The sequence below is a fragment of the Prosopis cineraria genome, unplaced genomic scaffold (assembly GCF_029017545.1).
Source record: "Prosopis cineraria cultivar Desert tree isolate PC_DT_omini unplaced genomic scaffold, ASM2901754v1 PC11, whole genome shotgun sequence".
Classification (NCBI taxonomy): domain Eukaryota; kingdom Viridiplantae; phylum Streptophyta; class Magnoliopsida; order Fabales; family Fabaceae; genus Prosopis; species Prosopis cineraria.
This window is the reverse complement of record NW_026555342.1, coordinates 34,364,506-34,382,483: the sequence shown is the minus strand read 5'-3', so window position 1 is coordinate 34,382,483 and position 17,978 is coordinate 34,364,506. Positions and strand designations below refer to the sequence as shown.

Below are 17,978 nucleotides of genomic sequence, written 5' to 3'. Positions count from 1 at the left end.
TGCATAAATGTCACTACTGTATAATTTTTTTAAGCAAATAAGTAATCTATTTTTATTTTTGGTCAGCACCCAACAGGTAATTAATCTACTTCTAAGCATACTAATATAATAATTTTGTCATAGATATTATGAAAGGAATTGAGGAAGAATTTATTAACCTCATAGGTTGTGTAGTCTGTTTTGGCCCTGTATTATCCATTTTCAGTACCGTTGTTTGAAAGTCCTTTTAGCTAGCATCCGTCCTCCTAGGTCCTCCTCAAGAGTAACGAGAGGGTCATTGACAAGTGGTTGATCAGCTTTTTGGTTTCCTGCCATCTTCGGTTGACCTTCCATCTTTTTCGGTGAGCCTTGTTCCTGAGATTTTTCTTGTTGCAAGAGGGAGCACTCTTCCTTTCTATGACCGTACTTTCCACAATGGAAGCATACTACATCTACACTTTCATACTCAACTCTGTAAATTCTATTTCTGATAACAAATTTGGATTTTAGACGTTGATTTAAATCCAACTCAACGCTAACTCTAGCAAAACGTCCTCTCTCCGCCGTAGTTCCCCTGTTCTTACAGTAGGCTAAGGTGTTCATATCAACCTTCAGCGCCTTCCCACACATGTTACCTAATTCTAGCATTAGTTCTTCAAAGAAACAATGCATTGGCAGCGTAGGGACCCTCGCCCATACAGCTATTTTTCCCACCGAGTTGCTATAGGGGTTGAAATTTGGAGACCATCTTTGTACTACAAGGTAATGGCCTTGGATAAGCCATGGGCCTTCAAAAAGTAGTTTCTGGCTCAGAGCTTTATCTTCTGATCCAAAGGCAAAATAATTATTTGGCAGGTCAATGAGTTTAAAGTTCGACGATTTCAAAATCCACTCAATCTTCTCACGCATCACCTTCAACATCATGCTTCTTCCCAATACTGTAACTATCACAGCATCCTTCTATGGCATACATAACTTCTTCAGGATCTCATTAGATATATTAATCTACGGTAAATTATCCAGTATAGCTTTTTGATCTTCCGTGAGCTTTGGGATCATCTGTTGCTCCTCTTGCAGCCACTCCTTCATCAGTTCATCATATCCTTTCTCAACATTCTGGTTTTTCTTCCCTGAGTAGCTTCTCTTTATAAGAGATTTGGGTTTTAGCATGTTCTTTGCCTTTTGTGCACTAGTACACACAGATAAATCTACACCGGTTAAAATAGCTTATCTATACCAGTTTAGTAACTGGTGTAGATAAGACCGGTGTAGATATTATGAAGTTATCTACACCGGTTATTTAACTGGTGTAGTTAACGGATATATCTACACCGGTTATAAATTTGGTGTAGATAACATTAATTATGAATATATATGTAATTTTTTTAAAAGTTGATATCTACACCGGTTCTGGATATAACAGGTGTAGATAATCATATATCTACACCGATCGTTGCCTAAATTGGTGTAGATAACCTATATATCTACACTGGTTATTGTTATAACAGGTGTAGATATATTATTATCTACACCGGTTATTCATTGAACCAATGTAGATAATAATATATCTACACTTGTTATATCTATAACCGGTGTAGATATTTGTTTTCTAAGTAAAAATTCTCCCATTTTTTTCATTTACCCTAACCATTATAGGCTACAATTTAAATCCTGCATTAATCAAACATATAATAGCCAAATAACAATCAGCCAACCAGACAATCATATATTGTTGAAATCAAATGAATTTAAAATTATGTACAATTCCAAACACATGAAACATAAATTGTCAACTAAGTAATCCTACACACACAACTATATTTACTAATGTTTACAACTACACAGTTCACTCTTCCAAAGGATGATTATTACAAAGATCGAACATGAAGAGTCCCCAATGTTGCCTTATTTGATGGATCTCTGAATCCGGAAATGGAGATGGATCATTGAACATCTGAAAAGATTAGGGATAAGGGAATTAAATCAGTAATTATATTAGAAGAAAAAATAAATAATATCTAAAATTACATTTACCTCCTCAGTGAACTTAGTCAAGCCAGCGGTGATGATATTGTATGCATGTCTCAACACATAAAAGCCGCACAAATTAATAGGGGTTGCCGACGGCTCTATGGAATAACACAATATTGTCATAGTTATACTGAAAGAAGGCTCTATCATCAAAATTACATAAAATAAAAACATGTATAACTTGTTACCTTTGGTGTTATCCATGTAGGATCCTTGACATCATGTGGGGCCTTGCCCAATCAGACTTGCTGGCCAATCCTCATAGCCCTATCATTAACATGACATAGTTAGTAACTTAATCACTAAAAAATTTTATTATAAGACTCCTTAAGCACACTTACTGCTCGCAAGATTTCTTCATTGCCGGATTGAGTTTACGATGCAAAGAGCATAAAAAGATTATAGAATTGCTCTTCATCGAAAACACTATCAATTGCCAGTGTGTACTGTAAAAAAAGTCATTTAAGTAAATATTCGATACCATTATGAATAAATTCAAATATATTTACTTACAGATTAAGAAACATGGAAAAATAACACTCCTTTCTGCCTTCACTCAGCCTCTGGTTCATATATGCCTCCTTTACCTCTTTGGTGTCTCTTTATCATTAGTGTAATGTGGGCAAAGAAATTCGTGTTGTTTGTCTTTACTCGAGGAAACTAGCAATTGATGCAAAAACCTACAAAAATTAAACAAGTTAGTTTGAAAAGCTGAATTGTTTAATTTCATTTAAATTTACAAGAAGACACTTACATCATCCCAATTTAGATGTTCGCCATGGTTAGGTCAGTATCAATGAGAATCTGACGGAGGTCCTCATTCTCAACAAAGATTTCATAGTTGTTTAAGCCAGCAAGATCAGGATTCGCTTTAAAACACCGGAAATGATCCACCATATGCCATCAATACAAATCTATCCCATAGGCTTAGCTTGAACAATTGTGGCTTTTAACCTACTTTATAGGACGATGGAGTTTCCTGTTAAATAAAAAAATTAGTAACACATTCTTAAATATAAAGAATTCATTACAATTAATTAATAAAATTTGTTACCGGATCTTGAGGCTTCCCAACAAGTCTTTTTGGCCATAAGCAAAAAGTGCCCTTGGCATCTTTCACTGTCTTGATCTCATCAGTGGGGAATGGGACAGAAGCATCATCGATTTTTGCCTCTTCAACAGTGACCTTGACAACATCTTCTTGAACTTCCTGAAAGTGGCATTTTGACCCCTCGTGGATGTAACCGTGTGCTACTAAGCGTCTTTCTGGATCCTCCATATACAAGTAGCATAGTTCACCCTCTGGAGCAGGGTCATCCTTTGAAGGAAGTGGAACAATATTGCTCCCTTTAGTACTCGGATGACAAGTAGGGGAGTGAATCTGTGGGCCACTTGGCTCCTTGGTTGAGCTCATCATCATTATCATTTCTTCCTTCATCTTTTGTAGCCTAGCTTCAAGAGTAGCCTCAGCCTCAGCCCTTGATTGAGCTAACATCATATCCAACTCCTCCCTAGTCACGAGTCCTGAAGAATGGCATTTTTGAGGTGGTCCAAATACATCTCTTATACTCACCCTTAATCCAAATCCCTAAACACATCTAGGATGCTCTCCTTTTCCTGTAGCAACAGCCAGGATATCATTTCTTCCCTCTGGGATGAATGATCCCTCGAATTGCTTCTGTTTAAGCTCATCCTGTAACATATAAATAATAATTAATTAGTAATATTTGATATTTAAAATAAGATTACAAATGACAATTGTACTTACAATTTTCTGAGCGACCTCACGAGCATACTCACTTGAAAAGGACCTGTCCTTCTTCTTGTGGGCATAAATCCATCTCTCATCGCGGCGTATTAGAGATGGTGGAGACAGTAGAATAGAAGGATCTGATTGAGCTTGTTCTTCTCTCTTCCTCCTCTTGGCATCTATCAATTCCTTATCGGCCAACACATAACCTCCACGAGACTTTGTTTGGGGGCAATTGTTCTTCCTTCCAACTTTTTATGCCTTTCTCCTCTTTTCCTGTGAATTAGAATTACAAAATATTCATTATCTAATAAAGACAATGATATATAACTAAAATAAACAAAAAAATTTAAAATAATCTAACTCACTAGAGCATCTGGCATAGTCCGAAGCCTAACGAATTCTTCAAAAGTAGCTGCATCGAGAAATGTGTATGGGGTACAAGGATTAGGCCATGGCTGTCCTTCTAGCACCTCAATATGCACAAATCTCTTAACTAGTGATGTCTTGAAACCCCTCCAACGATCACAGGCCCAAGTCATCAACTTATGCTTAAAGTCTATATTCATGGGGACATCGTATGTAACCTACAATACATGTCATTGCAATAGTTAGTGATATAGTCATAATAATCAGTAACAAATAATGATAACAAGTGATAAAAGCACATTTATCATACATTGATGGCTTCCCATATCTGTTCCTTCACTCGTTCTGGGACATCGTCCCATGTGGGTGCCAATATACTTGGCTTGCTACGAGCTTGGAGGCCTAAAAAACTAGTAAACTTAGCCCCATTAGGCCCGATTGGCTTCCAATTGTTATCAAATTAGATCGAAATCTTCTCGCCTCTGCTCCGACTTAAAGCTAACTCTCTTAATCGCGTGCCACTTCTAGGCCTCCTGGATCATGTAGATTGGCTACTACCTGCAGTTTGAGGACTAACAATCACACAGTCATCACCACTGGTAGACACGATCGGGGTAGACTTGATTAACACTCTGATCCTCCATGTTCCTGTTTAGACAATAAGTAAAAATCATCAGTGATATAACTAATAAATAAAGCATGTTCTAATATGAATAAAACACAATAAATAACCAATTTAATAAATCATACATGTTGTAAATAAATAACTAACTTTTAACATATTTTTAAATAGCAATATTCTCCCATATCCCTTCGTGATAATCATTTCTCGTACCATATTCGTCATCCAATTCATCTTCTATATTCAATACAGGCAAGCCTATCGAGAAAGAAGGAGTCTCAGAAATATTGAAATCTGAACAATCCTTCTCATCAATATTAACCTCTCTTTTTCCTTCAAGAACTACTGACCATGTTTTACTTCTCAGATCTGTAACATAAAACACTTGTTTCGCTTGGTCTGCCATAATAAAAGGTTCATCGCCAAAACTTAAAGTATTTAAGTTGACTAATGTAAATCCCATCCTATCTTGATGAAAACCATTTTTAACATCAACCCACTTGCATTTGAAAATAGGGATTTTAAATTTAATATAGTCAACCTCCCAAATCTCTTTAATAACCCCGTAATAAGGCATGGATGCGAATAAAGGATTTTGGTCTTCGAGCTGGAGAAGTGCATGCCTGAGGCCATTAATGTAACACCACTGTTCTATACATTACTCCTATTGTCTAGAGACTTCATATAGAACAAATACCCATTAACCTCAAATGTAGTCCAGTATATAACATCACACTCAGGACTTTGTGCCAGCCCCTTAACAATATCAGAAACACAATCTTCCTTTTCAACCTTTTGCTTAAACCACTTTGCAAAAGTATTGTTATGCTCTCTAATTAATCTTTGCTCAGTTATCCTAATTCGACTGTTTTGCTTCCTCACAAGTTCTTTATGCACATCTATATAGTCTTGAACTTGATCAACATTATTCAAGATATGTAAGTGTGCTTGTTGCAATTCATGAGGATCAGCGGTCTTCATAGAAATGCCATGTCTATGATCTTTGACATCATATTGTCTAAACCCAATTGGTCGTACATTGTTTAAATAATCTTGGGAAAGTTCTGCTGCTTCTTCAGAGACATATTTTTGCATAATGGATGCTTCAGGACGGTGTGGACTCTTCACATATCCTTTTAGAGCTTTCATTGTTCTTTCAATTGGATACATCTATCGTAAATGCACAGGGCTACACAATTTTATCTCCCCCACTAGGTGAACAATTTGATGTATCATAATGTCAAAAAATGATGGAAGAAAGAGCTTTTCAAGTTGGCATAAGATAAGATATGCTTCATTTTTTAATTCATCCAATTCTTCAGGCTCATGGACTTTACGGCATATAGCATTGAAGAAAAAGTAAATCCTAGTTATGACATCTCTCAATTCATCTTTCCAGAAACCTCGAATAGCTACTAGTAATAGTTGTTGCATTAAAACATGACAATCATGAGACTTGAGACCTACTAATTTTAAATCTTTTATCGACATGAGCTTTTTAAAATTTGAAGAATACCCTGAAGGAACTTTCATGTTGTGTAAGCACTGACAAAGGCTTCTTTTCTCATCCTTGCACAAAGTATGTTCAGCCGGAGGACAGTAAGTCCTCTTACCAACCAACCTTGGATGTAAGTCTTCTTTAATTTTCATGTCCACCAAATCCAATCTTGCCTTCACATCGTCCTTGGACTTGCTTGGTATATCAAGAAGTATTCCAACAATACTATCACACACGTTCTTCTCCACATACATGACATCAATACAATGTCTCACATCAAGATAGCGCCAATGTGGAAGCTCAAAGAAGATAGATCTTTTTTTCCATATACTTTTTTCACTATTCTTTATAGTCTTGCCAAATGTAACATTGATATCTTTCATCAATTCATAAACTTGCTCCCCTGTCAATGGCTTTGGGGCAGTTCCATGCTCTTGACCACCATAGAAAGCTTTCCCCATTCTACGATAATGGTGGTCCTTTTCAAGAAACCTCCTATGGCCAAGATAGACTATCTTCTTTCTATGATGAAGTTGATAATAGCATGTGCCCGCTTCACAAAACAGACATGCTTTATGCCCCTTAATACTATAGCCTGACAAATTTTCATATGCAGGAAAGTCATTTATGGTGTAAAAGATCATCGCATGCAACTTGAATACCTCCTTTCGATTCGTGTCGAACACATCCATACCTACTTCCTACAGCTTTTTCAAGTCTTCGACCAAGGGTCTTAGGTAAACATCAATGTCATTTCCTGGTTGTTTTGGTCCCGAAATGAACATAGACACATGATATACTTGCATTGCATGCATAACATGGGAGATAAGTTGTAAATCACTAACAAAACAGGCTATGAACTATGTATGCTGCTAAGGCTGCTGTAAGGATTCATGCCATCTATACTAAGTCCAAGCTTGAGGTTCCTTGGATCACTGCCAAACTTAGGAAACAAAGTGTCAATTTTCTTCCATTGTTTCGAATCGGTTGGATGTCAAAGCTTTCCATCTGAAATCCCGTCATCCACATGCCATCTTAGATCTTCGCATCCTTTTCATTAGCAAACAATCGTTTAAACTTTGGAATGATTGGAAGATACCATAACACCTTTGTAGGAGCTTTGTTTTCTTTATACCTTGGTGTTTCACATACAGGACACTTTTGCTCCTCTTTATGCTCTCTCCTGTACAATATGCAGTCATTTGAGCATATGTGTATTTTCTTAAACTCCATGCCCAGTGGGCATAAAATTTTCTTTTCCTTATAGTAACAAACTAAATTCCTCACACCCTGGATATAAAGGTGTCTCTGTATCACTGTACATATTATTGTATGCTTGGGATTGCTCAAAAGCCACTTTACCCACGTCACAAATCATGTCCTCTAATCAATCAACCATATCATCCACATCATCATCAACAACAACATCAACATACCGCGATTGAGATGTACTCGGCATCGGTATATTCAATCTTTCACCATGCCATATCCATACTCTATAACTTTTGAGAAACCCCTCACAAATTAAATGTTCGTATATCTTATCTACATTTAGCCACCTCTCATTCAAACAGTCCCTACAAGGACAATAAAACCTCCCACTATCATCTTCAGCATTGCTTTGAGCAAATTCCAAAAACCCCTTAACCCCATTACCATACTCTGCGCTCGTTCATTTGGCATCTATCCAACTATGATCCATGTTTAATTTGTCTTCCTAAAACACGACAAAGTTCATGGATTATTACTGAATCCATTATGATAGGGCCAGATGAAGAGTTATATATTAAAAAAATAAGAAAGAAGCATGCTAACACAATAATTTCTAATTTAATTTGGAAATTTTCAATCTTTTGAGAATATTTTTTAGAGTTGACTTCCCTCCTATTAGGGCTGTGCATAGGCAGGGTTGGGTAGGGCAGCCCATTAACCCGATGCCCTGCCCTAAATGTCTTCGGGCAAAAAAACTATGCCCAAAGCCCGGCCCTACCCGAAAGATGCCCGACTTTGGAGGGGCCGGGCGGGTAGGGTCGGGCAGGGATCGGGCACCTCGGGCAGAGTCTCCAACCTTGCCCTATCGAAATAAAAAATCAGAACCATCCACACAAATCTGAAATACACTGTAGCAAATTAATTATTTCCATCAATAAATCACTTCAAGCTCTTATTTTAAAAGTAACAGATTGTTAAATATCACTAGCAAAAATATTATGGTGTCATCAAAAAACTTAATGGCAAAGCAAATATGGAAGGAATTTTTCATGCAAGTCACAAGTGCTGTCCAATTCCAAATTCTAAGGAATATAAAAATATTTAACCTAAGGTTTACAAACTTGATCATCAAGGCATCTAAAAAAAAAGAACTACCATTTATGTCCCCATCAAGTTAACAAATTACATCCTATATTATTATTTTTATAAAAAAATATATTATATCTCGGGCCGGGCAGGGTCAATTGGTTGGATACCCCAGCCCTAAACCCTACCCAACCCGAAGATCGGGCTCAGCCCGACCATGCCCAAACAGTATTGGGCAATTTTTTTAGGGCCCGGGTTGGGCATATTCTGCTCGGGTCGAGCCGGGCATCTCGGGCTTATGGGCATCCTGCACAGGCCTACCTGCTATCTAATAAGTAGGGACAAAAAGAAGCCAACTTTATATTTTTGGCCCTTTCTATAAAGAAGGAGGGATAAAACAATAATTTTAAAAAAAATTTGGCAGAGTCTCCCCTAAAAGTTGAACTTTCCAATAAATTTACAATTAAAAATATAAGGAAAAAATAATATCATTTAAATAAAATAAAGTCACATGCAATGCCTAATGGCCTTAGGCCTCTATCAGCACTCCACCAGCATATAAAAAATAAATTAGTAATGATGTCACCACAACAATTTAATTCACAGGAAATAAACTAGCCTAATAAAATTTATATACGCACAACCCAATTCCTTTAAATTCAAAATCAAGTAAAAATACCTAGTTTAGTTCCAATGAAAATACAAAAATAGCAATTTGGCCAAGCCCCCAGATGATTAGAACAAATAATCAATACATTACCCCAGGTTACTTCTTAACTAATCATCTTGTATTTTAAATAGTTTTGTATTTTAAAAAAATTCAAACACCTACTTGTCTGACATTATATTGCAATCTTATTCTAGAGCAAATCATCCAAAATGGAATGAGGATTGTCATACAGAAAAAGAAAGCAACAAGAATGAAAAACCATGCAAATCATAGGAATGGTACACTTCAAAACTTTGTTATTAAATTAATTAGCAGTATAATTTATCATTATACACGGATTAGCAGAGAAAAGAAGGGAAAAATTTCAAACACAACATGAGCAAGATTTCAGACATAACGCAAGCACCTAATAAATAATTAATCTTAATCCACAACAATAAAGAAAGGATCAAAGCTGCTGACCTTAGAACTCTAACAACACGAAAAGGAGGGAGGATTTCACGATCAAGCCAAGAACGGGGAAGGATGAAGCTTTATCTACCCACACCAAACCAGTCACCAGCGGCGAAGGACATCTCGGCCCTAGTGTTTCAACAGGAGAAGATTGAAAGCAAATTTTGAACAATTGCAAGAGATTTTAGCAGAGAAGGGAAAGGGGTTTCGAAGAATTTGTCACAGGGAACGATCTCCACCAACTGCAATCAACCCACAGCCACCGACGATGTAAAATGACAGCATAGGCTGAAGGAAGAAGAGCGAAGGAATGAAATAAGTGGGAGGAAGATCAGAGTAACAGAGATTTGAAAACAAAACCTGAACGAGAAGGGTTAGAAGACAATGAACTCTCTCGGCGTGAGTGATGAATATTTTGAAAAATGAAAGTTTCCAAATGAAAGTGATGTTCAGAAGAGGCAGAGAATGCAATATCTACACCGATTAACAGAGCAACCCAGTGTCGATATGGGTTCAGAAATTTATTTTTTTTAAAAAATAAAGACATCTACACCGGTTTCTTTAGAAACCGGTGTAGATAAGTTAATAAAAAATAAAAATAATATAGTAAATAACTATTAAATATATCTACACCGGTTTAATAAGGAACCAGTGTAGATATTAATGTAACTACACCGGGTATAATTGGAACCGGTGTAGATATGTGTATCTATACTGGTTTAGAGGTATATTCGATGTAGATATTGGTGAAAAAAAATTTATTTATGAAATTGCCACCGCCTCTGATTTCTACACTATAGGCGCAATAACCAATATAGATATGGGGGTATAAATTTTATATTTTGTACTAGTATATCTTCGTAGCTTGTTCTTCAACCCTGGGTTCTTTAGCTTCCTTCATCTGAGCATCATCACATCCGCTCCCCTATTCCTCCATTTCTACTTTTGGTGATCATTTTCTAGTATTCCTTGCAATCATGTCTTCATCTCGTTTAGAGAGACCTTCGTTACCCTTCTCTTCCAGCTTGACTTCTATGCCCATCGAACGCCCATGCCCTTTCTCACTCGCACTCACTCTCTTACTTCTCTCACTCATCGTCCTCAATATGAAGTTCTTATAGCCCAGTCCTTTTTAACTTTGACAATTGAGACTTTTCTTATTGATTGTTTTCACACCAATTCTAAAACCAGTGTTAAAAAGTTGATTTTAACCGGCGTGAAACATTCTTTTTATAATAGTGATGCCTTTTTAAAAGTGGTGCCAATGATGACTTTTATTGAAAAGTGATGACACTATCAATGTTTAATGACGCTAGCAATGCTTTGACAGCATTTTTTTGAGATATTTTTTGAAAGTACCATTACTTAAATGTCACTACTATATAATTTTTTTGAGCAAATAAGTAATATATTTTTATTTTTGGTCAACACCCAACAAGTAATTAATCTACTTCTAAGCATATTAATATAATAATTTTATTACTCATTGTTATGAATATTACAAGAATAGTAGATGTCCATCTTCTTCACCTCTTTATCTTCATCTTTTCCTATGAAACTCCCACCATCATGAAAGTTGATTGCCCTCCCATGAAACTCCCACCATCGTGAGAGTTGATTACCCTTTATTTGCTTTTATCATTTGTGTAACCTTTGATGTGTAAGACTATGTCTATAAATAGGGCATGTAATTTGTATTGAAGGACATAATAATCCATAAGAAATTCTCTCATTCTCTTGTCTCTATTTCTTCTCTCAATATCTTTATTTTCTAATTGTTAATTTTATAACACATTATCAGCATAAGAGCTCTGGTAATCTACAGGTTTTGTAGCAAGGTTTCTCATTGCAAGGCAATTTTTATGTTCATATATGATTTGATCTATTTTCTAACCATGTGATCCTTTTAATCTTGTTTAATCTTGAATATCATCCAACTCTTATCATATTTTTATTATAGTATCTATATGTCGAATCTTTCAAAACTTGAGTTTGTGGCTCTTGACATTACTGAGAAAAATTATCTATCTTGGATACTAGATGTGGAAATCCATCTAGATGCCAATGGTCTTGGAGACATAATCAAGGATGGTAATCAAGCATCCAATCAAAATAAGGCCAAAGCCATGATCTTTCTTCGTCACCATTTACATGAAGAGTTGAAAACTGAATATTTAGCTATAAAAGACCCTCTTATTCTTTGGAACAATTTAAAAGAAAGGTATGACCATCAAAAAACTGTAATTCTTCCATAAGCTCGTAATAATTGGATGCATTTATGTTTGAAAGATTTTAAATCTGTGAGTGAATATAATTCTACAATTTTTAGAATTAGTTCTCAACTTAAATTATGTGGAGAAAAAGTCACTGATGATAATATGTTAGAAAAAACATTCTCCACATTTCATGCATCCAACGTGCTCCAACAACAGCAATGTCGTGAAAAAGGTTTTAAAAATATTATGAATTGATTTCTTGTTTTCTTGTGACTGAACAAAATAATGAGCTTTTGATAAAAAATCATGAATCTCATCCAACTGGTTCGACCCCATTTCCTGAAGTAAATGCAGTGCCAAATGAATCAACTTGGGGTTATGGCCGTAGTCATGGTCATGGTAGTACATTTTTCCACTAGAAGTGGACAAACAATAAAGAGAAACACAAGATAGGAATAAGTGGGGATAATAATAATACTGAAAATTTGTGCTACCATTGTGGTGGTAAATGTCATTGGTCACGTACCTATCGTACTCCAAAACATTTGATTGATCTTTACCAAGAATCGCTTAAAAGTAAAAGTAAAAACAAAGAGACAAAGATAGAAACACATTTTGCTTTTGAAGAAGGTGATTTTGATTATGGTGACATGGATGTTACTCATTTGGATTCAAGTCGATAATTTGAACCAAGCCCGACGGGCCAGCTCGAACCCGCCCGAAAAAAATATAAATTTTTTATTGTTCAAGCCTATTCAGGCAACTCGAATACCCGAATAAAAAATAAATTTTTAAAAAATATATAAAATATGATAAATATTAATTAATTCTTCAAATTTTATATCGTTTTATACCAAAATACTATATATAAATGTTTTAATGTAGTTATTTTTTAAAAAAATTAAAAATAGTTATATTTCATATTTTTATTATTTTTAATCAATAAAATATCTCAAAATAATATTTAAAATATATTTTAATATTGATTTTAATATTTTAAGACCCAATTTTTTTAAAAAAAAATTTGAGTCCTATAAATAATTTGCATATAAAAAAATTTTTTATATTTTTTATAAATTAAGATAATTAATTTTAAAGTAAAAATAAAATTAAAAATAATTTTAAAAATAAAATTTAGGCATGTACGAATTCCCGACTCTACTACTAGATAAACATAATAAATAGAATAATATTCTTCAATAATTACTTGGTTATTGTCCATGCTAGATTTGGTTAAAAATTAAGAGTAAACTAGAGTAAGAATCCCTTGTATGTAAGAGTTAAACAATATAAAAAATTAAAGAAAAATGATTTCAAAAAATAATATTTTACTCATAATTAAATAATTTTTTATATAATATAATGATGGTAATTTTTTTTATATTCATAAAAATGAAAAGTACAATTTACCTAAAAGTTATTAAAAAATTTGAACTAATCAGGATAATAATTTTAAGTTAGTAGTCTAACTATAATTGAATTAAGATAAACTTAATCATAATTAAAATAATATAATTTAATTAAAATATATAAATATTTATATATGACTATGATAAGAGCAATATTTAAACAACTAAGACATTAATTTTCAAGTAAAGGAAACATTCATAAATAAATTATACATCATACAACAAAATAATAACAAAGCTACTTAAGGACAAAGTTGATAAATTATTTTTTATTTTATTCTTTTATAATTAAGATAATATTTTACACTTAATAGAATTATTTAAAAATTAAAATTGGTTCAAAAAATATAGAAAAAATACTTTTAAAAATTTTTAGGTATTTGAGCCAGGCCGAATAAGCCTGAAGACCGAAGATGTTAGGGCCAGGCTTGGCTATATGGGCTTTTTAGAAGAGGTAGGATACTTTAAGCCCAGCCCGAATTGAGCCCGGCGCGAATAAGCCTGACCCGCCCTAATTACTGGCTCTAATTTGGATGTTGTTAATTTCTTTGCCGATCCTAATGAAAAAATTGATCACCTGATTGGGGATGAAAATGTTCAAAAATAAATTTCTTAGATATTGATGTTGTTAAATTTTATAGTTAAGTGTCATTTTAATTTTCTTGCATTGAAATAAATAATTTACTTATAATTTTTTTAGAGAATTTACTTATGATGTTGTTTTTCAATGAATAAAGTTTTTGTATTCTATGTTTTAATTATATATTTTTATATCTTTTTAATGAAGAATGAGTATCCATCTGATTGGTACCAACAACAATAATAGAGATATGTGTCTCGTTGATAGTGCAACAACCCATACAATACTCAAAAATAAAAAATAGTTTTCTTCTTTGGTAAAGCAAAAAGCCAATGTTTAAACCATATCCAGAAGTATAAAGAGGATTGATGGCTCTAGAAGAGATAATATATTGTTGCCTGGAGGAACTAAATTACACATTGATGGTGTATTTTATTCTACTAAGTCTAGTAGAAATTTATTGAGTTTTAAGGATATCTGTAGAAAGGGATACCATATTGAGACAGCAAATGAAGAAAATAAAGAATATCTTATTATTACAAATTTAATTTCTAGTAAAAAGTACACACTAGAAAAATTACCTACATTTTCCTCTGGCTTGTATTACACATTTATTAATACAATTAAAATATATGCTATCGTAAACCAAAAGTTTACAAATGGTAATAAATTCAACGTTTGGCATGACTGGTTAGTAGGGGTGTTCACGGGACGGGACGGGACTAGGACACCCTCGTCCCATGTCCCGTCCCGAAAAAAAGATCGGGATTGAATTTTGGTCCCGTGTCCCATCCCGTCCCGAAAGTCGTCCCGTCCCGTTAAGAGTCAGGATAGGACCGGGACAAGATCGGGACGTCCCATCATCCTGATAAATGAAATAATATCAAAAAAAGATCTGGATAATAACGATCATTAAAATTTTAAATCATATAATTTATTAAGTTTAAAATCAAAACAACATAAACACATAAATAACAATAATTTAAAATTATTTATTGAATTATATTAATCACAACTACATATTATAATAACAAATATGAGTGATCTTTATGCTATAAGATTAGCAACAACAGGCAAGTCAAACACAACATCAAATCATTGTTCTTCTACTTTAGTGAAGACATACTAAGCTAATTACTCTTCTAAAAATAAGCAAGAAATATGTTATAAATAAAAGTTATTAAATAGATAGATATAAGAATAAATTATATTAATATAATTAATATATTATAAAGAAAGATGTCGTCATGTTTTCTCCATGCCATTAAAATTTTCAATATAAAAAAACTTTAGTTTTAAATAAGAATTGCAAGTATTAAAATTATAATTGATATAATTAATATAAGTATAAATTATATTAATATAATTAATATATTTAAAATAAAAAATAATATATATAATATTCGGGACGGGACGAGATATCCCGATGGTAATCCCGTGTCCCGTCCCGAACCCCTTTCCTATCCCATCCCATAAAGTCCGTCCCGATTATTTTTGAGCCGGGACAAGACCCGTCCCGATATGATCGAGACAATATCGGGCCAGTCGGGACGGGTCCAGATTAAACACCCCTACTGGTTAGGCAATCTCGGGTCAATTATGATGCAAAAGATAATCGAAAAATCATGTGGACATTCATTAAAAGGTCAACAGATTTCATATTCCCATATTTTTTCATGTGTTGCATGTTCTAAAGGAAAGTTAATTATTTGACCATCACCAATAAAAATAGAAAGTGAGTCGCTCATATTTCTAGAACGCATACAAGATGATAATTGTGGGCCTATACACCCATCATGCAAACCATTCAAGTACTTTATGGTTTTAATTGATACATCAACAAAATGGTCGTATGTTTGCTTGTTATCTTCTCGTAACTTGGCGTTTGCAAAGTTTGTAACATCCCAAAATTTTAAAACTCAAATTTATTTAAAAAAATAAAATAAAATATCTATAATTAAATTAAAATTTAAAATAATTTGATAGAGGTCCAGAGTTTGAATTTTACTAAGCAAAAGTTGGGTTTTATTTTATTTTTAACTATGGAAAAAATTATCAAAGTGACTCGGGCTTTTGTGCTATAATAAAAAAATGTTGGGCCCTTTCTTGTAATTTTTCCCAAAGTCTTATATCAGCATTTTAAAGAGAAAATTGGACACAGAAATAGAAATGAAAATGCTAAGAAGGAAGGAAACGCATAAGGGAGAGAGAGAGAGGAAGAATAGAGGAGAAAGAGAGGGAGTTAGGCTTAGATCTAGGAGGCTTTATAACCGTTGCGAGCTCAGTTACACAATAAGTAAACTCCCTACTTCAATCCTCTTCCTTCCCTTTTGATTTTCTTCAATTTTTGAAAGAGAGAATTTTTGAATTTTGATCCCAAAAGCTTTATTCTTGTAAGCTTTTATTTCTTTGAATCTTAGGGAGGATGTTTTGAGTTTCTATATAGTGATCTAATGTTTTGAGTGGATAATTGGATGAAAAGAGGTGTTTTGGGCACAAATTAAACCCTAAGAGATTGGGTTTTTCTCCTTAATAGTTTAAGTCTATTGATTTAGTTATAATTTTGCTATTTGAGCCCAATAAGATTTAAATTAAGGTTTGGTTTTCATTATAAGGACTAATGGTGAAAGTTGGTGACTTTAAGTAAATGTTTTTAATTGATTAAAAATTATATGAATTAGAAATTAGCCTAGTGATGGCTAATAAATGGTTTTTGTGGTTAAGTGATACTATGTGAATCGTTGGTTTAATAGATGAATCTTTAGGATGGATTATGACTGATTGACCTAAGTTATGTGGTATGAGTTATAGTCTTCATTAATGCTATTTGTCATGATAAGTGATATGCATCACTTATATATTGTAGGAATTGTTGGTGAAACTTATTGAGAAGTTAAGGAACAAGCCAAGTCTTATTTTGTACAAGAGGAACCCTTTTGGTACCAAAAAGTTGAGGTAACAAGGAAATTTATATTTCTTATTACTTTGTTTAGCTATTTTTGAGTAGATAATATTATCTAGCATGCATTACATGTTTTAAATAATTGAATGCAAATAAATATATTTTAGAAAGGTTTATGGGGTATTGCTTTAATAATAATGCATCTATGTTTACTATTTATTTAATAATGATGTTACTTATGGAAATAAGATTATTAGCATGCATTGTGATCATAAAAAAAATGAGGAGTTGCACTGAGGGAAGTGCAACTAGGTTTGATACCTTAGATAGGCTAAGGAATCGCTTAAGGGATGAATTATGAGTGTTATACTACCTTAACTGTTGAAGTGGTCAATACTCAAAAAAGATAAAAAAAGGTAGGAGGCATGATCTCGGTGGGAGTTCACCAATGGAAAGGTGTGGTCTTGTGATATTCTATGGTTCACTGTCAGTATTCAGTGTTGCCTTTCATATTGTGGGCTCAGTACACTAAAGTGGTTAGTGGATTGAGTGTTTAACACCTCTCAGTAGGAGAGGGAATCCGGCATATGAAGTGTGAGGTTGAGTGTCTAGGCCAAGGTAGCTCTCACATGGAGAGTAAGTCGGGCTGGCTCTGAGAGGGAGTTAGCTTTGACTGCTCAGGATTCACGTCGAAGGGGTACAGGTAGTTCTGTAGATCGGATCATGCCTTAGTTTATATTTTGTGCCTATGGAGGTACAGTGGGTACAATGTTTACCTACAAGCTAAAAAGTGTCAGGGGGCATTCTGTTGGTCAGGAAAAGCTATATCGACCTATCTCATGCATTCAAGTATTTTAATTAGTTAATTATATGTTATTTTGAATCTATTATTTATTTACTTGACTATGGCTTTCCTTGTAATAAGGAATATCGATTTCTCTGTTACTGAGACTGTGGTTGTCTCACCCCTTTCTTTACAATATTTACAGGTCCAGGTGAAGGATCTATTGGTCGATGGGGAAAAGATCTACGTTAGAGGTTTGCTTGTGATTTGTAAAGAACTACAACTCCTTTCTTTTGAGCAAGTACATTGTAATGTATTTAGGATTAGGGTGCCAGTAGGATGTGATTATATATATGCGTGTGAATATGTATGGATTGCATGGCTTGTGTATGAAATTTTGTTTGCTTGTGGACTTGT

At 33.9% G+C, this 17,978-nt stretch overlaps 1 protein-coding gene across 1 annotated transcript; it reads right to left on the bottom strand.

The window, feature by feature from the left end:
- Positions 1-201: 201 nt before the first annotated feature.
- Positions 202-888, bottom strand: LOC129286483 (uncharacterized). The gene has a single exon (XM_054922441.1). It carries the CDS (start codon positions 886-888, stop codon positions 202-204), a length of 687 nt encoding a protein of 228 aa, XP_054778416.1.
- Positions 889-17,978: the final 17,090 nt, after the last annotated feature.